This window comes from Sardina pilchardus, chromosome 1 (genome assembly GCF_963854185.1).
Source record: "Sardina pilchardus chromosome 1, fSarPil1.1, whole genome shotgun sequence".
NCBI lineage: Eukaryota > Metazoa > Chordata > Actinopteri > Clupeiformes > Clupeidae > Sardina > Sardina pilchardus.
This window is the reverse complement of record NC_084994.1, coordinates 13756622-13781689: the sequence shown is the minus strand read 5'-3', so window position 1 is coordinate 13781689 and position 25068 is coordinate 13756622. Positions and strand designations below refer to the sequence as shown.

General features: G+C 39.6%; 1 protein-coding gene across 1 annotated transcript in view; it reads right to left on the bottom strand.

Annotated features, from left to right (window-relative positions):
* Positions 1-25068, bottom strand: part of LOC134082546 (protein NLRC5-like) — a 176473-nt gene that overhangs the window by 145990 nt on the left and 5415 nt on the right. The window contains exon 2 of the mRNA XM_062538339.1: positions 23063-23149. Coding sequence (XP_062394323.1) covers positions 23063-23147 — 85 coding nt within the window. The 5' untranslated portion in view covers positions 23148-23149. The remainder of the gene's footprint in view (positions 1-23062; positions 23150-25068) is intronic.

Sequence of the window (25068 nt, the reverse complement as noted above, 5' to 3'; positions counted from 1 at the left end):
AGGCTGTTACTTACACATAATGATAGCTAGATGGCGCTTCGTGCACGAATCAAATCATTTGGTCATAAATTTGTCAGATCGTGTTGTTGATAGTCTGTGGTTGTTTATGACATACAGCACGTTTGAGTTATCTGTTCATTTATTTGTGTTGATTTGTGTTTGAGGTAAAAACTCTGGAAGAGTTCTTGAACAAACCTTAAGCAAACTTGACTTTCAACTTTTTCATAGTAGGCCTATTTCATTTTTATAGGCTATTTCGTTTTTACATTTTGTATGCTACTTAGAAATGTTGGTTATTTTAAAACGGAGGCATATGCCATAGCCTACGCGTTCTGTGATTAGGAGCCTGACCCGACGGGAGGGGAAGGATGAAAAATGTCGACCCAACACCGTGTTGTTGGATCTCGAGATCCATAACCCGCAGTTCGAGTTCGGGCAGATAATCTAAACTCTAAAATGAATGGGTGGCTAGTTCTAATTCACTCCCCAAATTCACTTCTATTCATTTAATAGGTAGCCTATCTATGTTCGCGCATTTAACAGGCTACCGCGGCTACTTTCTAAAACAACGTTCATTCATTTAGGGTGAAGCATCTTGTAGGGTCTAGCTACCTCGGAGGGAGGGAGATAGAGAGAGCAGAAATGCTGAGCAGGCATAGGCGCGAGAAGTAGGCTAATTAAAAATGATGAGTGAAAAAGATATTCTCCGTTTTGCGAATGTGTAGGCTATGTTTCGATGTCTGCTGAAAAAAAAGCTATAGGCCTATTGTTTCTACAATTTAAGCTAACTTCTATGTGAATTCGTGATGTTGCATGTAAACAACAAACAGCCAGCTTACAGCCTATGCAGGAGGCAGAGAGAGGTGGTGGGGGTGGGGAGGCAGTTGTCAATGCCGCAGTGATGTCTGTAGCCTAAGATCATGTCCACGCGTAGCAAAACGACCCCCCCCACCCTCCGTGAACTGGTTAGACGTGTATGGGGGAGGGGGAATGATCGGATTCCAATAGGCTATGTTTGCAATGGATAGTGTGTTATGTATAGACCCCGAAGCCATTTGCTTTGAGAATAACGGCTGGCTGATGAAGTTAGTGGCTGGCTAGCTGGCTCAGCCAAAACCTAAACATGCAACTGAGTCCTGTGTAGCCTATCGTTTATTTTTCGCGTGTGTTATGATATAATTATTTTTAGATGCAAAAAGTCTAACTGGCTTAGCCAAAGTTTGTCAGATGGCGGCTCAATTTGGCTTAGAAAATTATTGGCTGGCGAAATTATTTTTCGTTAATGGTAAACAGTAGGGAGGAAAATTCTGCTTTCAGTGGTGTAGATAACCCCTCGGTGCACCTTTTGGTCTTGAAAACTATGCTACCTAGGCTCTATGGAAATATAAAGCTTATGTTCATATCTTTATCAGGATAATCAGGGTAGAAATGGCAATTTCAGTCATTTACAGCCATGAATTGTTGGATTTTTGAGGGTCTCTGAGAGGGGTCCCAGAACTCCATAACAAAAAACAGCTGGAGGGTTTTAAGTATATGGCTGTTCTTAGTTCCACATACTTATCACATATACAAAGTATGAGCCGATTTGGCCGACCCCCATCTTCCCACCTCTGCCTGGTTTTCTCATGCAATGACTCTTAAGCGTTTATGTGTTGGTTGCTAGGTATGTGGAGGTTTCATATAGTTGACTGGAAGCATAGTTGATGATAATGACAGTTGGAATGATTGAACAGTTAAATAGTTGAGTAGTTTCAATGGGTAAACAATTTAATAGTGCATTATTGCAGTGAGGACTTTTATTTTGAAACAGTTTTGGACAGAGGAAGTACTGAAACAGGATCTGTAGTCTTAATGAGATTGTATGCTTAAAGCCTGAGAGAGAGAGAGCTGCAGCACCTGGACTGGCCATCTGGCATAAGATTCTAATTGCCCTATTATGTCATAATGTAATGTTAAGTCTATGGGGAAATTTTAATAGTTTTTATTTAATAGTTCAAAAAGTATAAAAGTTACAAAGTTGAAAAATACATAGCTGAAGTCGCGTAAGTAAGACCTACGCAGCGCAGTTTGAATGAAGTTTCTACGTTAAATGGTTGAAGCTGAATTGCACGCACAAAAAGCGTTAGAAGAAGAATAATCGCCTATAACTAGAAATGCAATTCCAAGGAATTACCAGTGCATGAAAGTGCAAAAATAGATAGATAATGTAGATATGGTTACTAATGTGTAGCTACATGGTGGTTGCATTGTGTACAGAGAGTTGATAGTGTGAAGGTAGACAGTTTAAAGATGAAACATTCCAGTTCTAACTTAACTAATGATTTCTATTCATGTTAAAATGTTGATTAGCTAACTTAGCTAATGATTTCTAGCAGTTACGCAAAAAATGCTAACTATGCTAGCAATGCTAACTTTACTAACAATGCTAACCAGCTTGATTAGCTAACTTAACTGATGATTTCTAGCAGTAATGTTAAAAATGCTAACAATGCTAAATGTGCTAACAATGCTAACCAGGTTGATTAGATAACTTAGTTGATGATTTTTTGCAGTTATGCTAAAACATGCTAACTATGCTAACCATGCTAACTAGCTAACTTGCTAGTGAGGACTTTTATTTTGAAACATTTGTTGCTAGGGTATCCATGGTGGCCACTATCAGGAAACAAGAAGTTACTGCAGTATAATCATGTTGGTTGCTATGGAAACGGTCATAAACACTTAATTTTAATGGTTGCTATGTTGGTTGCTAGGTACATGGAGGTTTCATGTAGTTTACTTGAAGCATAGTGGATGATAACTGACAGTTGGAATGGTTGAACAGTTCAATAGTTGAGTAGTTTCAATGGTTAAATGATTTAATAGTGTATTATTGCTGTGAGGACTTTTATTTTGAAACAGTTGTGGACAGAGGAAACAGTTAACAGGATATATAGTCTTCTAAGAGACTGTATGCTTAAAGCCAGAGAAACTGACAGTTGGTGCCCAGGTGGCCAGCCACCTGGCATAAGATTCTAATTGCTGCCGTGATGTCATAATGAGCAATGTTAAGTCTATGGGGGAAATTGTAATAGTTTTTAACTAATAGTTTAAAAAGTATAAATGTTACAAAGTTGAAAAATAGAAAGCACACATCGCGTAAGTAAGACCTACGTAACACAGTTTGAATGAAGTTTCTACGTTAAACGGTTCAAGCTGAATTGCGTGCGTTAGAAGAAGAATAATAAAAAGTTGAAGTTGAAGTTGAAGCCTAGGAAGAACAGTACAGTGCATTTTCATGCACTGTAACTAGAAATGCAATTCCAAGGAATTACCAGTGCATGAAAATGCAAAAATAGATAGATAATGTAGATATGGTTACTAAGGTGTAGCTAGGGTAAACATGGTGGTTGCATAGTTTACATAGAGTTGATAGTGTGAAGGTAGACAGTTTAAAGATGAAACGTTCCAGTTCTAACTTAACTAATGATTTCTATTCATGTTAAAATGTTGATTAGCTAACTTAGCTAATGATTTCTAGCAGTTACGCTAAAAATGCTTATTATGCTAGCAATGCTAACTTTACTAACAATGCTAACCAGGTTGATTAGCTAACTTAACCGATGATTTCTAGCAGTAATGCTAAAAATGCTAACTATGCTAACAATGCTAAATTTGCTAACAATGTTAACCAGGTTGATTAGCTAACTTAGTTGATGATTTTTTGCAGTTATGTTAAAAATGCTAACTATGCTAACAATGCTAACTATGATTACCATGCTAACTAGCTAACTTGCTAGTGAGGACTTTTATTTTGAAACATTTGTTGCTAGGGTATCCATGGTGGCCACTATCAGGAAACAAGAAGTTACTGCAGTATAATCATGTTGGTTGCTATGGAAACGGTCATAAACACTTAATTTTAATGGTTGCTATGTTGGTTGCTAGGTACATGGAGGTTTCATGTAGTTGACTGGAGGCATAGTGGATGATAACTGACAGTTGGAATGGTTGAACAGTTCAATAGTTGAGTAGTTTCAATGGTTAAATGATTTAATAGTGTATTATTGCAGTGAGGACCTTTATTTTGAAACAGTTGTGGACAGAGGAAGTAGTGAAACAGGATCTGTAGTCTTAATGAGATTGTATGCTTAAAGCCTGAGACAGAAGGTGCCTCTCATATAGCGTTTACGCGTCCTCTCTCGCTCCTCACTGATCTACATAAAGAATGATGGAGCGGCAACAATGGGATAGTCTAGCCCTTCTTCTATCTTTCTTTATGTAGATCATTGAGGATCGAGGAGCAAGGGAGGACATATAAACGCTACTTGAGAGGGACCCACAGTAAATACTTTAAAAGTTGTATGTAGATAGTCTAATTAATGTTGATAGACAGAATGTTTAATGGATGTTGATAGGCAGATTGTTTAATAGATATTGATTGACAGTTTAATGGGTGGATGAGTGAATGGTCTGAAGAAGATGAATGGATAGAAGGTTGGATGCAATGTGCCTTATATTCTTGTTAAGAGAGACACTGATACAGCTCTCTGAGAGTTGACACAGGTGTAATCAATTTAACTGGCTAGTCTTAAGAGAGCCAGAGTACTCTTAAAGCCTGAGACAGAGTAAATAATTTAAAAGTTGAATGTAGATAGTCTAATTAATGTTGATAGACCGAGAGTTTAATGGATGTTGATAGACAGATTGTTTAATAGATGTTGATAGACAGTTTAATGGGTGGATGAGTGAATGGTCTGAAGAAGATGAATGGATAGAATGTTGGATGGAATGTGCCTTATATTCTTGTAGAATGGAGAGACACAGCTCTCTACTGAGAGTAGTGGATACAGATACAGGTGTAATCAATTTAACTGGCTAGTCTTAAGAGAGCCAGCCTGAGACAGAGTAGATTGTTTAAAAGTTGAATGTAGGGATGTTAACCGGTGACTGTTTGACCGATGGTTGACCGTATCCACGTTAACCGATCAAAGTTTTCGCTAGTCGGTTAAAAAAAAAAACGATCTCTAAATTAGGCTATTATAGACAGTGGACTAAGTCCTACTTCAGCTAGCCATCTCATTCCAAGATCTTTTTTTGTGTTAGCAAATTATACCTCACACTCAATTTTTCATAACTCGCCTGCTTGTAGGCTAGGCTAGCCTACTTAATAAACCAATAAAAACATTTGGCACGAGGTTTGAGCGCTCTGCCTTGGCTGACGCGTCTTTTGCAATCTGGAGGTGCCTGTTTTTCCATTGATTTGCTCGTGTTGCAGTCTATTCGGCAACTTTCCGCATAAGATGGGCTTAGATTTGGAAATACATTACATATACATTTCAGGAAGGGTCATCAATGGTAACAAATAAGGTAATCATATTTCTTTATTATTGTTAGCACTTCCTCAAACTAAGCTGCGTCTCTTCGGAGCTGTCATTTTCTAATCTTAAGTGAGCCACGGCAATTTCTTTTTCAAATTAGCTTCTAACGCTAGACAAAAGCCTTTATTTGCAACGCGATCACCTTGTACCCAAACCATTTCGAAACGAAGGAGCCATTTGTCCTCCACTTACTTGCAAGCTCCTTGGTTTGTGGGACTCATGACTCGCGCTGTAGAGGACTTTAAAACAAGTGACGTGAGTGAAAGGACAGCGCCGGGGCTGCGTGTGAGCAGGGGACAGAGAGATGCGACAGAGTTGCGAAATTGCGTGGCTGTTATTTCAAATAGCGTAGCATATTTTAAATGAATCAGTTAACCGGTTTCAACCGGCTAATGAGGCTCGGTGGTCGGTCAAGAAAATTTGTAGTTTTCGCCATCCCTAGTTGAATGTAGAGCGTCTAATTGATGTTGATAGGCAGACTGTTTAGAATCGGTGGATGAGTAAATGGTTTGAAGAAGATGAATGGATATAAAGTTGGATGGAATTAGGAGGACTTATTTTGATACTGTTGTGCGCAGAGGATACAGGGGAACAGAATATGTAGTCTTCAAAGAGGAGCCTGAGAGAAACTGACAGTTGGTGCCCAGGTGGCTGACCAGCTGGGGTAACATTCTAATTGCTGCCGTGATGTCATAATGAGCAATGTTACGTCTATGGGGAAATTGTTAATAGTTTTTATTTAATAGTTCAAAAAGTATAAAAGTTACAAAGTTGAAAAATACAAAGCACACATGGCATAAGCAAGACCTACGCAACAACGTTTGAATGAAGTTTCTACGTTAAACGGTTGAAGCTGAATTGCGAGCGTTAGAAGAAGAAGTTTAACTAGAAACGCAATTCCAAGGAATTACCAGTGCATGAAAATGCAAAAATAGATAGATAATGTAGATATGGTTACTAAGGTGTAGCTAGGGTAAACATGGTGGTTGCATAGTTTACAGAGAGTTGATAGTGTGAAGGTAGACAGTTTAAAGCTGAAACATTCCAGTTCTAACTTAACTAATGATTTCTATTCATGTTAAAATGTTAACTATGGTAACAATGATTACCAGGTTGATTGGTAAACTTAGCTACTGATTTCATGCAGTTATGGTAAAAATGTTAACTATGCTAACTATGCTCACAGTTCTAACCAGGTTGATTAGCTAACTTAGCTAATGATTTCCAGCAGTTATGCTAAAAATGCTAACTATGCTAGCAATGCTAACTATGGTAACAATGCTAACTTAAACTAACATTGCTAACCAGGTTGATTAGCTAACTTAACTGATGATTTCTAACAATAATGCTAAAAATGCTAACTATGCTAACAATGTTAAAAATGCTAACAATGCTAACCAGGTTGATTAGCTAACTAAGTTGATGATTTTGTGCAGTTATGCTAAAAATGCTAACTATGCTAAACATGCTAACCAGGTTGATTAGCTAACTTAGCCAATCATTTCTAGCAGTTATGCTAAAAATGATAACTATGCTAACTATGCTAACCATGCTAACTAGCTAGTGAGGACTTTTATTTTTAAACATTTGTTGCAAGGGTATCCATTGTGGCCACTATCAGGAAACAAGAAGTTACTGCAGTATAATCATGTTGGTTGCTATGGAAACGGTCATAAACGCTTAATTTTAATGGTTGCTATGTTGGTTGCTAGGTACATGGAGGTTTCATGTAGTTGACTGGAGGCATAGTTGATAACTGACAGTTGGAATGGTTGAACAGTTAAATAGTTGAGTAGTTTCAATGGTTAAATGATTTAATGGTGTATTATTGCAGTGAGGACTTTTATTTTGAAACAGTTGTAGACAGAGGAAACAGTTAACAGGATATGTAGTCTTCAGAGAGATTGTATGCTTATAGCCAGAGAAACTGACAGTTGATACAGGTGTAATCAATTTAACTGGCTAGTCTTAAGAGAGCCAGAGTGTATATGCTTGAAGCCTGAGAGAGTAAATAATTTAAAAGTTGAATGTAGTCTAATTAATGTTGATAGACAGAGAGTTTAATGGATGTTGATAGACAGTTTAATGGGTGGATGAGTGAATGGTCTGAAGAAGATGAATGGATAGAAAGTTGGATAGAATGTGCCTTATATTCTTGTAGAATGGAGAGACACAGCTCTCTACTGAGAGTAGTGGATACAGATACAGGTGTAATCAATTTAACTGGCTAGTCTTAAGAGAGCCAGAGTGTGTCCTTAAAGCCTGAGACAGAGTAGATTGTTTAAAAGTTGAATGTAGATCGTCTAATTGATGTTGATAGGCAGACTGTTTAGAATGGGTGGATGAGTGAATGGTTTGAAGAAGATGAATGGATAGAAAGTTGGATGTAATTAGGAAGACTTATGTTGATACAGTTGATACAGGGGAACAGAAAATGTAGTCTCAAGAGCCTGAGAGAGAGAGAGAGAGCTGCTGCACCTGGACTGGCCACCTGGGTAACATTCTAATTGCTGCCGTGATGTCATAATGAGCAATGTTAAGTCTATGGGGAAATGTTTAATAGTTTTTAATTTACAGTTTAAAAAGTATAAAAGTTACAAAGTTGAAAAATATATTGCACAGGTCTCCTTAGTAAGACCTACGTAGCAAAGTTTGAATCAAGTTTCTACGTTAAACGGTTCAAGCTGAATTGCGAGCGTTAGAAGAAGTTGGATTAATAACTAGAAATGCAATTCCAAGGAATTACCAGTGCATGAAAATGCAAAAAAATGTAGATATGGTTACTAAGGTGTAGCTAGGGTAAACATGGTGGTTGCATAGTTTAAAGAGAGTTGATAGTGTTAAGGTAGACATTTTAAAGCTTAAACATTCCTGTTCTAACTTCACTAATGATTTCTAACAGGTGTTCTAAAATGTTAACTATGCTAACAATGTTAACCAGGTTGATAAGTTAACTTAGCTGATGATTTCTAGCAGTAATGCTAAAAATGCTAACTATGCTAACATTGCTAACTATGTTAGCAATGCTAACCACATTGATTAGCTAACTTAGCTAATCATTTTAACAGTTGTGCTAAAAATGCTAACAATGCTAACTATGCTAACAATGCTAACCAGGTTGATTGGCTAACTTAGCTAATCATTTTTAGCAGTTATGCTAAAAATGCTAACTATGCTAACCATGCTAACAATGCTAACAATGCTAACTTGCTAGTGAGGACTTTTATTTTGAAACAGTAGTTGCTAGGGTATCCATGGTGCCCATTATCAGGAATAAAGAAGTTACTTTAGCAAAATCATGTTGGTTGCTATGGAAACGGTCATAAACGCTTAATTTTAATGGTTGCTATGTTGGTTGCTAGGTACAGAAAGGTCTCATGTAGTTGACTGGAGGCATAGTTGATGATAACTGACAGTTGGAATGGTTGAACAGTTAATTGGTTGAGTAGTTTCAATGGTTAAATGATTTAATAGTGTATTATTGCAGTGAGGACTTTTATTTTGAAACAGTTGTGGACAGAGGAAACAGTTAACAGGATATGTAGTCTTCACAGAGAGATTGTATGCTTAAAGCCTGAGAGAGAGAGGGCTGCTGCAGGTGGGGCTGGCCACCTGGCATAAGATTCTAATTGCTTAACGACCCGATTGTGATGTCATAGAGGCCAATGTTAAGTCTATGGGGAAATTTTTAATAGTTTTTATTTAATAGTTCAAAAAGTATAAAAGTTACAAAGTTGAAAAGTCATAGCAACTCGATCCATTAGAATACCTACGTTACGAAGTTTGAATGAAGTTGCTAAGTTAAACGGTTGATGAGAAATTGCGTACGGAAAAAGCTGTCAGCGGAATAATAATAACTATAATAATAACTAGAAATGCAATTCCAAGGAATTACCAGTGCATGAAAATGCAAAAAAATTTAGATATGGCTACTAAGGTGTAGCTAGGGTAAACATGGTGGTTGCATAGTTTAAAGAGAGTTGATAGTGTTAAGGTAGACATTTTAAAGCTTAAACATTCCTGTTCTAACTTAACTAATACTTTCTAACAGGTATTCTAAAATGTTAACTATGCTAACAATGCTAACCAGGTTGATAAGTTAACTTAGCTGATGATTTCTAGCAGTAATGCTAAAAATGCTAACTATGCTAACATTGCTAACTATGTTAACAATGCTAACCACATTGATTAGCTAATTTAGCTAATCATTTTAGCAGTTGTGCTAAAAATGCTAACTATGCTAACAATGCTAACTATGCTAACAATGCTAGCCAGGTTGATTAGCTAACTTAGCTAATCATTTTTAGCAGTTACGCTAAAAATGCTAACAATGCTTACTATGCTAACAATGCTAACTTGCTAGTGAGGACTTTTATTTTGAAACAGTAGTTGCTAGGGTATCCATGGTGCCCACTATCAGGAATAAAGAAGTTACTGTAGTATAATCATGTTGGTTGCTATGGAAACTGTCAAAAACGCTTAATTTTAATGGTTGATATGTTGGTTGCTAGGTACATGGAGGTTTCATTTAGTTGACTGGAGGCATAGTTGATGAAAACTGACAGTTGGAATGGTTGAACAGTTAAATAGTTGAGTAGTTTCAGTGGTTAAATGATTCAATAGTGTATTATTGCAGTGAGGACTTTTATTTTGAAACAGTTGTGGACAGAGGAAACAGTAAACAGGATATGTAGTCTTCACAGAGAGATTGTATGCTTAAAGCCTGAGAGAGAGAGGGCTGCTGCAGGTGGGGCTGGCCACCTGGCATAAGATTCTAATTGCTCAACGACCCGATTGTGATGTCATAGAGGCCAATAATAAGTCTATGGGGGAATTTTTAATAGTTTTTAATTTATAGTTTAAAAAGTATAAAAGTTACAAAGTAAAAAAATACATTGCGCTGATGTCCTAAGCAAGACCTTCGTAACACAGTTTGAATGAAGTTTCTACGTTAAACGGTTCAAGCTGAATTGCGTGCATTAGAAGAAGAACTAGAAATGCAATTCCAAGGAATTACCAGTGCATGAAAATGCAAAAATAGATAGATAATGTAGATATGGTTACTAAGGTGTAGCTAGCGTAAACATGGTGGTTGCATAGTTTACAGAGAGTTGATAGTGTGAAGGTAGATAGTTTAAAGATGAAACATTCCAGTTCTAACTTAACTAATGATTTCTATTCATGTTAAAATGTTGATTAGCTAACTTAGCTAATGAATTCTAGCAGTTATGCTAAAATGCTAATTATGCTAGCAATGCTACTTTACTAACAATGCTAACCAGGTTGATTAGCTAACTTAGTTGATGATTTTTTGCAGTTATGCTTAAAATGCTAACTATGCTAACTATGCTAACCATGCTAACTAGCTAACTTGCTAGTGAGGACTTTTATTTTGAAACATTTGTTGCTAGGGTTTCCATGGTGGCCACTATCAGGAAACAAGAAGTTACTGCAGTATAATCATGTTGGTTGCTATGGAAACGGTCATAAACACTTAATTTGAATGGTTGCTATGTTGGTTGCTAGGTACATGGAGGTTTCATGTAGTTGACTGGAGGCATAGTGGATGATAACTGACAGTTGGAATGGTTGAACAGTTCAATAGTTGAGTAGTTTCAATGGTTAAATTATTTAATAGTGTATTATTGCAGTGAGGACTTTTATTTTGAAACAGTTGTGGACAGAGGAAACAGTTAACAGGATATGTAGTCTTCTGAGAGACTGTATGCTTAAAGCCAGAGAAACTGACAGTTGGTGCCCAGGTGGCCGGCCACCTGGCGTAAGATTCTAATTGCTGCCGTGATGTCATAATGAGCAATGTTAAGTCTATGGGGGAAATGGTAATAGTTTTTAAGTAATAGTTTAAAAAGTATAAAAGTTACAAAGTTAAAATATAGCCGCAAGCGGCGATGGCGGGCCCGAGCACCTGTGGTGCGGAGACATGTGACATTTCGGAATCTAACAAAGCAACATGTACGTGTTGGTGGGCATGTGCATGAGCAACACACATGCCCACCAAATTTGGTCAATTTTCCTGAATGTATGTGTCAACCACAAAAGACAACACGCTAGGTGGAGCAATAGAGTTCCTAAGCCACACCCTAGGCCAGAGCTCTATCTCTGACTATCGATAGCAATAACGCACAAGCCCACCAAATTTGGTTCATTTTCGTGAATGTGTGTGTCAACCACAACAGACAATGCGCTAGGTGGTGTTATACAGTCCCGAAGACACCCTTGGCCAGAGTGCTGTCTCTGAATAGCTATAGCAATAACACATGTCAACCAAATTTGGTTCATTTTTGTGAATGTATGTGTCAACCACAACAGACAATGCACTAGGTGGCGCTATAGAGTCCCTAAGCCACACCCCAGGCCAGAGCTCTGTCTCTGAATAACTATAGCAATAACACACATGCCCACCAAATTTGGTTAATTTGGGTGAACGTACACAGACAATGCGCTAGGTGGCGCTATAGAGTCCCTAAGCCACACCCTAGGGCAGAGCTCTATCTCTGACTATCGATAGCAATAACGCACAAGCCCACCAAATTTGGTTCATTTTCGTGAATGTGTGTGTCAACCACAACAGACAATGCGCTAGGTGGCGTTATACAGTCCCGAAGACACCCTTGGCCAGAGTGCTGTCTCTGAATAGCTATAGCAATAACACATGCCAACCAAATTTGGTTCATTTTTGTGAATGTATGTGTCAACCACAACAGACAATGCACTAGGTGGCGCTATAGAGTCCCTAAGCCACACCCCAGGCCAGAGCTCTGTCTCTGAATAACTATAGCAATAACACACATGCCCACCAAATTTGGTTAATTTGGGTGAACGTACACAGACAATGCGCTAGGTGGCGCTATAGAGTCCCTAAGCCACACCCTAGGGCAGAGCTCTATCTCTGACTATCGATAGCAATAACGCACAAGCCCACCAAATTTGGTTCATTTTCCTGAATGTGTGTGTCAACCACAACAGACAATGCGCTAGGTGGCGTTATACAGTCCCGAAGACACCCTTGGCCAGAGTGCTGTCTCTGAATAGCTATAGCAATAACACATATGCCAACCAAATTTGGTTCATTTTTGTGAATGTATGTGTCAACCACAACAGACAATGCACTAGGTGGCGCTATAGAGTCCTTAAGCCACACCCGAGGCCAGAGCTCTGTCTCTGAATAACTATAGCAATAACACACATGCCCATAAAATTTGGTTCATTTTGGTGAATGTACGTGTCAACCACAACAGACAATGCATTAGGTGGCGCTCTAGAGTCCCTATGCCACACTCTAGGCCAGAGCTCTGTCTCTGACTACCGATAGCAATAACACACAAGCCCACCAAATTTGGTTAATTTTAGTGAATGTTTGTGTCAACCACAACAGACAACGCACTAGGTGGCGCTATAGAGTCCCTACGCCACACCCTCTGCCAAAGCTCTGTCTCTGACTAGCCATAGCAATAACACACAAGTCCACCAAATTTGGTTCATTTTGGTGAATGTACATGTCAACCACAAAATATAATGTGCTGCTAGGTGGCGCTATAGAGTCCCAAAGCCACACCTTAGGCCAGAGCTCTGTCTCTGACTAGCTGAAGCAATTCCACATGTAGCTGCCAAATTACATCCAATTCATAATCTTTTTTCTGCCTATAACACCAACTTCCTGTTTCTCAATAAAACACCATAATTCAAACCTTCGCCATTTCGATATACTTTTGAAATTCAAAAATCTGGTCGCAATTCCTCTCGGGCAACCCCTCAAGATCATTTTAGTGCTTATATGACATGATTTCGATAAACCGTCTAGGAGAAGTGTTTCAAAATACATGATGTGCAAAATTCATAATCATAACCATAACTCAAATTCTTCGAATATCTGCTATAGAGTGTAAATGTAAAAATTGTTTAGATTAATACAAGACACATGCCCACCAAATCTGGGCCATTTTCGTGAATGCATGTGTCAACCACAACAGACAGCGTGATAGGTGGCGCTATAGAGTCCCTGAGCCACGCCCTAGGCCAAAGCTCTGTCTCTGAGTTTCGATTGCAATTCTACAAATGGCTGCCAAATTACAAGAGTTTTAGAGCATGCCAAGTTGGTGAAAAAAAAAAAACAGGTAAGACGGAAAAAGAATAATAAATATAGCCGCAAGCGGCGATGGCGGGCCCGAGCACCTGCGGTGCGGAGACCTGTGAGATTTCGGAATCTAACAAAGCAACATGTGCGTGTTGGTGGGCATGTGCATGAGCAACACACATGCCCACCAAATTCGGTCAAGTTTCCTGAATGTATGTGTCAGCCACAACAGACAACATGCTAGGTAGCGCTATAGAGTCCCTAAGCCACACCCTAGGCCAGAGCTCTATCTCTGACTATCGATAGCAATAACGCACAAGCCCACCAAATTTGGTTCATTTTCGTGAATGCGTGTGTCAACCACAACAGACAATGCACTAGGTGGCGCTATACAGTCCCTAAGACAACCTTGGCCAGAGCGCTGTCTCTGAATAGCTATAGCAATAACACACATGCCCACCAAATTTGGTTCATTTTCGTGAATGTATGTGTCAACCACAACAGACAATGCGCTAGGTGGCGCTCTAGAGTCCCTAAGCCACACTCTAGGCCAGAGCTCTGTCTCTGACTAGTGGTAGCAATAACACACAAGCCCACCACATTTGATTAATTTTCGTGAATGTATGTGAGAACTACAACAGCCTATATGCTAGGTGGCGCTATAGAGTCCCTAAGCCACACCCTTGGCTAGAGCTCTGTCTCTGACTAGCAATAGAAATAACACACATGCCCACCAAATTTGGTTCATTTTCGTGAATGTATGTGTCAACCACAACAGACAATGCGCTAGGTGGCGCTCTAGAGTCCCTAAGCCACACTCTAGGCCAGAGCTCTGTCTCTGACTAGTGGTAGCAATAACACACAAGCCCACCACATTTGATTAATTTTCGTGAATGTATGTGACAACTACAACAGCCTATATGCTAGGTGGCGCTATAGAGTCCCTAAGCCACACCCTTGGCTAGAGCTCTGTCTCTGACTAGCAATAGCAATAACACACATGCCCACCAAATTTAGTTCATTTTCGTGAATGTTTGTGTCAACCACAACAGATTACGTGCTGCTAGGTGGCGCTATAGAGTCCCTATGCCACACCCTAGGCCAAAGCTCTGTCTCTGACTAGCCACAGCAATAACACACAAGTCCACCAAATTTGGTTCATTTTCGTGAATGTTTGTGTCAACCACAACAGATAACGTGCTGCTAGGTGGCGCTATAGAGTCCCAAAGCCACACCTTAGGCCAGAGCCCTGTCTCTGACTAGCAGAAGCAATTCCACATGTAGCTGCCAAATTACATACAATTCCTAACCTTTTTTCTGCCTATAACACCAACTTCCTGTTTCTTAATAAAACGCCATAATTCAAACCTTCGCCATTTCGATATACTTTTGAAATTCAAAAATCTGGTCGCAATTCCTCTCGGGCAACCCCTCAAGATCATTTTAGTGCTTATATGACATGATTTCGATAAACCGTCTAGGAGAAGTGTTTCAAAATACATGATGTGCAAAAATCATAATCATAATCATAACTCAAATTCTTCTAAGATTTACTATATTGTTTAAATGTAAAACTTGTTCAGATTCATACAACACACATGTCCACCAAATTTGGTTCATTTCCGTGAATGTATGTGTCAACCACAACAGAAACGGCGCTAGGTGGCGCTATAGAGTCCCTGAGCCACACCCTAGGCCAAAGCTCTGTCTCTGAGTTTCGATTGCAATTCTACAAATGGCTGCCAAATTACAAGAGTTTTAGAGCATGCCAAGTTGGTGTAAAAAAAAAAACAGGTAAGACGGAAGAAGAAGAAGAAGAAGAAAAATAATAATAAATATAGCCGCAAGCGGCGATGGCGGGCCCGAGCACCAGCGGTGCGGAGACCTGTGAGATTTTGGAATCTAACAAAGCAACATGTGCGTGTTGGTGGGCATGTGCATGAGCAACACACATGCCCACCAAATTTGGTCAATTTTCCTGAATGTATGTGTCAGCCACAACAGACAATATGCTAGGTAGCGCTATAGAGTCCCTAAGCCACACCCTAGGCCAGAGCTCTATCTCTGACTATCGATAGCAATAACGCTAGACAGACACAGACAGAGGGGGTAGAGACAAATGGATCAATAGAATAGAATATGCACTTTTTTGATCCCGTGAGGGAAATTTATTTCTCTGCATGTAACCCAATTTAACCAAATTAGTGAACACACACAGCACACAGTGAACACACAGTGAGGTGAATCACACACTGACCCAGAGCAGTGAGCTGCCTGCCCAACCAGCGGTGCTGGGGGAGCAGTGAGGGGTTAGGTGCCTTGCTCAAGGGCACTTTAGTGGTGGACTGGTTGGGGATTGAACCGGCAACCTTCCAGTTACAAGCCCCAAGCCCTAACCAGTAGGCCACGGCTGCCCAGAGGGAAGGAGGGAGGGAGGAAAGAGGGAGTGTGTGTGTGTGTGTGTGTGTGTGTGTGTGTGTGTGTGTGTGTGTGTGTGTGTGTGTGTGTGTGTGTGTGTGTGTGTGTGTGTGTGTGTGTGTGTGTGTGTGTGTGTGTGTGTGTGTGTGTGTGTGTGGGTGTGTGTGGGTGTGTGTTTGTGTGTGTCTGTGTGTGTGTGTGTGCGCGCGCGCGTGCGTGCGTGAGAGAGAGAGAGAATGACGGGGGAGGGGTGAGAGAGTGTCTGTGAGTCTGTGTAGAGAAGTAGCAGGGGACGAGAGAGACATGCAGCTGAGAGGGAGAGCACCTACTCCTGCTCAGCTAAATGGATGGAGTATAAGACATATGCAAACACAAATAAACCTAAATACTCACTTACTGTGAACATGGCTAAAGTCAAAATTTCAAAATTGCAGCATAGGTTGATATGATTATAATTATTCGTCAACTCGCTTCAAAATATTTTAGCTAAAACTGTGTCCACCACAATCATTAATGCACTTTTAAAAAACACAAACAACACCAAATTCAAAACTTTGCATATGACTGTCACTACAAACACACTAACTAATACTCCATCAAATTTCATCCAAATTAGTCACTGTTTTCTACCTATAACACCAACTTTCTGTTTCTTTTACAAGACACCTAGATTCAAACCTTCGCCATTTCAATATACTTTTGTATACTTTTTAATATACTATACTCAGAGCAGTGAGCTGCCTGCCCAACCAGCGGCGCTCAGGGAGCAGTCAGGGGTTAGGTGCCTTGCTCAAGGGCACTTCAGCTGTGGACTGGTCAGGGATCGAACCGGCAATCCTCCAGCTACAAGCCCCAAGCCCTAACCAGTAGGCCACGGTTGCCCAAAGGGTGTGTGTGTGTGTGTGTGTGTGTGTGTGTGTGTGTGTGTGTGTGTGTGTGTGTGTGTGTGTGTGTGTGTGTGTGTGTGTGTGTGTGTGTGTGTGTGTGTGTGTGTGTGTGTGTGTGTGTGTGTGTGTGTGTGTGTGTGTGTGTGTGTCTGTCTCTGTGTCTCTAGAAAGCCGCGCGTGTGTCAATGTGTGTGTGTTAGTTAGGGAGGACCCGAGAAGGGGGGTGACAGAATGCGTGCGTGTGTCTGTTAGTTGCAACAGAGAGAGAGGCAGAGAAGGACAGAGAGGAGGGGCTGTGTGATTGGGCAAATATGAAATTAAAAATAACTCACTTTCTGTTAACATGGTTAAAATCAAAATTGCAGCATAGCTTGATATGATTATAATCATTCATCAACTCGCTTCAAAATATTTTAGCTAAAACTGTATCCACCACAATCATTAATGCGCTTTTAAAAATCACAAACAACACCAAATTCAAAACTTTGTATATGACTGTCACTACAAACACACTAACTAATACTCCATCAAATTTCATCCAAATTAGTCACTGTTTTCTGCCTATAACACCAACTTTTTGTTTCTTTTATAAGACACCTAGATTCAAACCTTCGCCATTTCAATATACTTTTGAAATTCAAAAATCTGGTCGCAATTCCTCTCGGGCAACCCCTCAAGATCATTTTACTGCTGAAAGGACATGATTTCGATAAACCGTCTAGGAGAAGTGTTTCAAAATACGTGATGTGCAAAAATCATAATCATAATCATAACTCAAATTCCTCTAAGATTTACTATATCATTTAAATGTAAAAGTTGTTCAGATTAGTACAACACATATGCCCACCAAATTTGGTTCATTTTCGTGCATGTATGTGTCAAACACAACAGAAACCGCGCTAGGTGGCGCTATAGAGTCCCTGAGCCACACCTTAGGCCAAAGCTCTGTCTCTGAGTTTCGATTGCAATTCTACAAATGGCTGCCAAATTACAAGAGTTTTAGAGCATGCCAAGTTGGTGAAAAAAAAAAAACAGGTAAGACGGAAAAAGAATAATAATAATAATAATAATAATAATAATAATAATAATCTGAGCAGAAACAATAGGGCCTTGCACCTACGGTGCAGCCGCTGCTACAGCGGCCGCACCTCGGTGCTCGGGCCCTAAATATAGCCGCAAGCGGCGATGGCGGGCCCGAGCACCTGCGGTGCGGACCCGTGACATTTCGGAATCTAACAAAGCAACATGTGTGGGTTGGTGTGCATGTGCATGAGCAACACACAGGCCCACTAAATTTGGTTAATTTTCGTGAATGTATGTGTCAACCACAACAGACAATGCGCTAGGTGGCGCTATAGAGTCATTAAGCCACACCCTAGGCCAGAGCTCTGTCTCTGACTTGCGATAGCAATAACACACAATCCCGCCAAATTTGGTTGATTTTCGTGAATATATGTGTCAACCACAACAGACAATGCGCTAGGTGGCGCTATAGAGTCCTTAAGCCACACCCTAAACCAGAGCTCTGTCTCTGACTTGCGATTGCAATAACACACAAGCCCGCCAAATTTGGTTCATTTTTCGTGAATGTATGTGTAAACCACAACAGACAATGCGCTAGGTGGCGCTATAGAGTCCCTACGCCACACCCTAGGCCAAAGCTCTGTCTCTGACTAGCCATAGCAATAACACACAAGTCCACCAAATTTGGTTCATTTTCGTGAATGTTTGTGTCAACCACAACAGATAACATGCTGCTAGGTGGCGCTATAGAGTCCTGAAGCCACACCTTAGGCAAGAGCTCTGTCTCTGACTAGCGATAGCAATAACACACAAGCACACCAAATTTGGTTCATTTTCATCAATGTATGTGTCAACCACAACAGACAATGTGCTAGGTGGCGCTATAGAGTTTCTAAGCCACACCCTAGGCCAAAGCTCTGTCTCTGACTAGTAGTAGCAATAACACACAAGTCCACCAAATTTGGTTCATTTTCGTGAATGTTTGTGTCAACCACAACAGATAACATGCTGCTAGGTGGCGCTATAGAGTCCCGAAGCCACACCTTAGGCCAGATCTCTGTCTCTGAGTAGCAGTAGCAATTCCACATGTAGCTGCCAAATTACATCCAAATTAGTCACTGTTTTCTGCCTATAACACCAACTTCCTGTTTCTTTAATAAGTCGCCATAATTCAAATCTTTGCCATTTCAATATGCTTCGAAAATTCAAAAATCTGTTCGCAATTTCTCTTGAGCGACCCCTCCAGATCATTTTACTGCCCATATTACATGATTTCGATAAACCGTCTAGGAGAAGTGTTTCAAAATACATGATGTGCAAAATTCATAATGATAATCATAACTCAAATTTGTCTAAGATTCACTATGTAGTCTCAATGTAAAAGTTGTTCAGATTAATAACACACATGCCTACCAAATTTGGTTCATTTTCGTGCATGTATGTGTCAACCACAACAGACAGCGCGGTAGGTGGCGCTATAGAGTCCCTGAGCCACACCCAAGGCCAGAGCTCTGTGTCTGAGTAGCGACTGTGATTCCACATGTAGCTGCGAAATTACAAGAGTTTTGGAGCATGCGAAGTTGGTGAAAAAGGCCGCACGGGCAAAGAGGAAAAAAGAATAATAATAATCTGAGCAAAAACAATAGGGCCTTGCACCTACGGTGCAGCCACTTTCAGTGGCCGCACCTCGGTGCTCGGGCCCTAAAAATACAAAGCAGGCATGGCATAAGCAAGACCTACGCAACAACGTTTGAATGAAGTTTCTACGTTAAACGGTTGAAGCTGAATTGGCTGCGTTAGAAGAAGAAGTTTAATAATAACTAGAAATGCAATTCCAAGGAATTACCAGTGCATGAAAATGCAAAAATAGATAGATAATGTAGATATGGTTACTAAGGTGTAGCTAGGGTAAACATGGTGGTTGCATAGTTTACAGAGAGTTGATAGTGTGAAGGTAGACAGTTTAAAGATTAAACATTCCAGCTCTAACTTAACTAATGATTTCTATTCATGCTAAAATGTTGATTAGCTAACTTAGGCAATGATTTCTAACAGTTACGCTAAAAATGCTAATTATGCTAGCAATGCTAACTTTATTAACAATGCTAACCAGGTTGATTAGCTAACTTAACCGATGATTTCTAGCAGTAATGCTAAAAATGCTAACTATGCTAACAATGCTAAATTTGTTAATAATGCTAACCAGGTTGATTAGCTAACTTAGTTGATGATTTTTTGCAGTTATGCTAAAAATGCTACCTATGCTAACAATGCTAACCATGCTAACAAGCTAACTTGCTAGTGAGGACTTTTATTTTGAAACATTTGTTGCTAGGGTATCCATGGTGGCCACTATCAAGAAACAAGAAGTTACTGCAGTATAATCATGTTGGTTGCTATGGAGACGGTCATAAACACTTAATTTTAATGGTTGCTATGTTGGTTGCTAGGTACATGGAGGTTTCATGTAGTTGACTGGAGGCATAGTGGATGATAACTGACAGTTGGAATGGTTGAACAGTTCAATAGTTGAGTAGTTTCAATGGTTAAATGATTTAATAGTGTAGTATTGCATTGAGGACTTTTATTTTGAAACAGTTGTGGACAGAGGAAACAGTTAACAGGATATGTAGTCTTCTGAAAGACTGTATGCTTAAAGCCAGAGAAACTGACAGTTGGTGCCCAGGTGGCCGGCCACCTGGCGTAAGATTCTAATTGCTGCCGTGATGTCATAATGAGCAATGTTAAGTCTATGGGGGAAATGGTAATAGTTTTTAAGTAATAGTTTAAAAAGTATAAAAGTTACAAAGTTAAAAAATACAAAGCAGGCATGGCATAAGCAAGACCTACGCAACAACGTTTGAATGAAGTTTCTATGTTAAACGGTTGAAGCTGAATTGGCTGTGTTAGAAGAAGAAGTTTAATAATAACTAGAAATGCAATTCCAAGGAATTACCAGTGCATGAAAATGCAAAAATAGATAGATAATGTAGATATGGTTACTAAGGTGTAGCTAAGGTAAACATGGTGGTTGCATAGTTTACAGAGAGTTGATAGTGTGAAGGTAGACAGTTTAAAGATTAAACATTCCAGCTCTAACTTGGCCGGCCACCTGGCGTAAGATTCTAATTGCTGCCGTGATGTCATAATGAGCAATGTTAAGTCTACGGGGGAAATTGTAATAGTTTTTAACTAATAGTTTAAAAAGTATAAAAGTTAAAAAGTTGAAAAATACAAAGCCCACATCGCGTAAGTAAGACCTACGCGACAAAATTTGAATGGAGTTTCTACGTTAAGCGGTTGAAGCTGAATTGCGTGCGTTAGAAGAAGAAGAAGAAGAAGACCGAGGAAGAACAGTACAGTGCATTTTCATGCACTGTAATAAGAAGACTTGGAATAACAGTATAGTGCATTTTCATGCACTATAATAATAATAACTAGAAATGCAATTCCAAGGAATTACCAGTGCATGAAAATGCAAAAATAGATAGATAATGTAGATATGGTTTCTAAGGTATAGCTAGGGTAAACATGGTGGTTGCATAGTTTACAGAGAGTTGATAGTGTGAAGGTAGACAGTTTAAAGATTAAACATTCCAGTTCTAACTTAACTAATGATTTCTATTCATGTTAAAATGTTGATTTGCTAACTTAGCTAATGATTTCTAGCAGTTACGTTAAAAATGCTAATTATGCTAACTTTACTAACAATGCTAACCAGGTTGATTAGCTAACTTAACCGATGATTTCTAGCAGTAATGCTAAAAATGCTAACTATGCTATCAATGCAAAATTTGCTAACAATGCTAACCAGGTTGATTAGCTAACTTAGTTGATGATTTTTTGCAGTTATGCTAAAAATGCTAACTATGCTAACTATGCTAACCATGCTAACTAGCTAACTTGCTAGTGAGGACTTTTATTTTGAAACATTTGTTGCTAGGGTATCCATGGTGGCCACTATCAGGAAACAAGAAGTTACTGCAGTATAATCATGTTGGTTGCTATGGAAACGGTCATAAACACTTAATTTTAATGGTTGCTATGTTGGTTGCTAGGTACATGGATGTTTCATGTAGTTGACTGGAGGCATAGTGGATGATAACTGACAGTTGGAATGGTTGAACAGTTCAATAGTTGAGTAGTTTCAATGGTTAAATGATTTAATAGTGTATTATTGCAGAGAGGACTTTTATTTTGAAACAGTTGTGGACAGAGGAAACAGTTAACAGGATATGTAGTCTTCACAGAGAGATTGTATGCTTAAAGCCTGAGAGAGAGAGGGCTGCTGCAGGTGGGGCTGGCCACCTGGCATAAGATTCTAATTGCTTAACGACCCGATTGTGATGTCATAGAGGCCAATGTTAAGTCTATGGGGGAATTTTTGATAGCTTTTAATTTATAGTTTAAAAAGTATAAAAGTTACAAAGTTAAAAAATACATTGCGCTGATGTCCTAAGCAAGACCTTCGTAACACAGTTTGAATGAAGTTTCTACATTAAACGGTTCAAGCTGAATTGCGTGCGTTAGAAGAAGAATAATAAGAAGTAGTAGAAGAAGAAGAAGCCTAGGGATAACAGTACAGTGCATTTTCATGCACTGTAATAAGAAGAAGACCGAGGAAGAACAGTACAGTGCATTTTCATGCACTGTAATAAGAAGAAGAAGCCTAGGAAGAACAGTACAGTGCATTTTCATGCACTGTAATAATAAGAAGTAGTAGAAGAAGAAGAAGAAGCCTAGGAAGAACAGTACAGTGCATTTTCATGCACTGTAATAATAATAAGAAGCCTAGGAAGAACAGTACAGTGCATTTTCATGCACTGTAATAAGAAGAAACCGGATAACAGTAGAGTGCATTTTTTCATGCACTCTAACTAGGCCAGACACCTGGACACTGTGAAATGGGCTCATTGTAAGCTTAAAGCCTGAGACAGGGAGATGCTGCAGGTGGCCTGAACACCTGGTATAGGATTCTAATTGCTCAACGACCCGATTGTGATGTCATAAAGGCCAATGTTAAGTCTATGGGGACATTTTTAATAGTTTTTAATTTAAAGTAAAAAAGTATAAAAGTTACAAAGTTGAAAAATACATAGCAGCCTTCTCCTATTGAAGAGCTATGTTGCAACGTTTGAATGAAGTTTCTAGGTTAAACGGTTCAAGCTGAATAAAAAAATTAATTTGGTAAGCGGAATAATTAGAAGAAGCCTAGGAAGAACAGTACAGTGCATTTTCATGCACTATAATGATAAACTACTAGCAGAAGTGTCCCTCACCTGAACTGGATATGGTGCTGCACTGGAGAAGCAGAACCATAACCAACACCAGGGACTTGGATGAAGAGTCACACACACACGCCATCACTGGGGGAAAGGAGAATAAAGAAACATGTCAATTAATTTGCTATGACTATTTCCTCCCTTGGTTATTAATAATTCATATAATTGTCTAATGCCTTATGCTTGCAGTGCCCATCTTGATGCAGATGAAACTGAAGCTGTGCATGCGAGTGTAGTTTTCACACTGGGAGTAGCCTTGCTGCATTACTGTAGGTTACGAAGGTAACTATGGATCTGTTAGACCGAGGGATGACCGTCACCATCCCTTTTTAGACCGTAGTGACGGTCAGAGTGAGGTCGAAACAGATCTGCAGCGTGTTAGAGAGATGTAGGCTAACTGTTCAGTGATATCGGGCACTTTAAATACACGTAATACTTCCCTTGATCATCACTGACAAGTGCAGATTTTTTCAGCAATTGTTGTTCAAATAGCAGCTGTGGCGGCAACATTACGGAAACATGACTACTGTAGGTCGGCAGCAGGTAAAGTTCCGACATGTGCTGACATATGCATTCACACAGCACAACAAAAAAAGACTACTGTAGAATGTCCGTGAACATTGCGTAAATACACGTCTGTCTGAAAGGGGCTTATGTCTGTTTTTCAAAAAAAAAATTCATGTTTGAAGCAATACTAAAACACTTTTCCCCTGTCGCATACAGCAAATAACGATGTCCACAGACAAGGTAGAGTATATTGCATGATTTTATGAAAGTATGGTGTATTACGACTAGGGCTGCTCGAATATGGTAAAAATCATTATCACGATTATTTTGTTCAATACTGAGATCACGATCATTAAATGTGATTACTCCGTGATTTTGGAAGTTATATTCAAAATGTATTTTTTTTTTTTTAAATTGAATTGTAAGCATAATTTAGCAGGGAAAAATACATGTAAAAAGATAATGCACACAACAACTCAAGACAAAAGGAGGGCATTGTTATGAAAATGTAGCAAAACTATAATTGTTGGAAGTCATAATTACGATTAATCAATTAATTGCACAGCCCTAATTACAGTCCAGCAAAAAATGAGTTGCGCTCTTAACAAAGTCCTTTTGGTTCTGGTGCGGTAGTAGCCTGGCTAACGCCTACCACTTCTCAAATGAGACGTGGTCTGGCAACTAGACGTTCATTTTCTCGTATTTGAAAAAATGCCCAGATCCGTTCATTGGGCGCCACGGATGTCTATCAAATGCGCATAGCTCACCCAACTCGTTCGTATGCAACGCTAAGGGCTGCCATTGACATCAGTATAAATCCTTTGGCGTCGAATGTAGACGCAAGAAGGCAACGGAAACTTCTCGGATGTTCTGTGATTGGTTCGCCAACATCAGACGAACATTTGGGCGTTAGTTTCCCGACTGGCTTAGCAGCGGGATTGAAATCACCGCGCAAGGCAGTATGGGAACACCCAGGCTAGTGCGGTAGTCAAGTAGACCATAGACTGTTTGCAGGGGGGACTCGCACACAGAATGACGAACTCAAGCAGAGTTTTTTTTTCAGATCATGTTCTTTTTACTTAGTGGAGCCCAGAAGGGGGAAAAAAAGAATATATATCTGCATTCCACAAAAGCGTATACAGAAATGATACCACCATGCCACAGAAGTCCAAGTCTGTAATTGAATGATTGCCATCAGCAAAATGCCTAGCCACTGCAGATTTGGGGTCTTCTCTGCGGAGAGCGCTCGTGTTCATTAATCCTACATTTTAATTGTCTGATGGTTTTACCAACATATTGAATACCACATTTAGTGCACACCAAAAGGTAAACAACATTAAATGATCTACATGTAATGATTTTTTTTGATCCTATATTCCTTTTTGGTAATAAAACTAGAAAACACATTCACTTTTTTAGTGTTGGAGCAGACAGCACAACTGCGACATGGGTAAAAACCTGTGGCATTGTCCAAACATTCTGTACGGCTGGGCCCT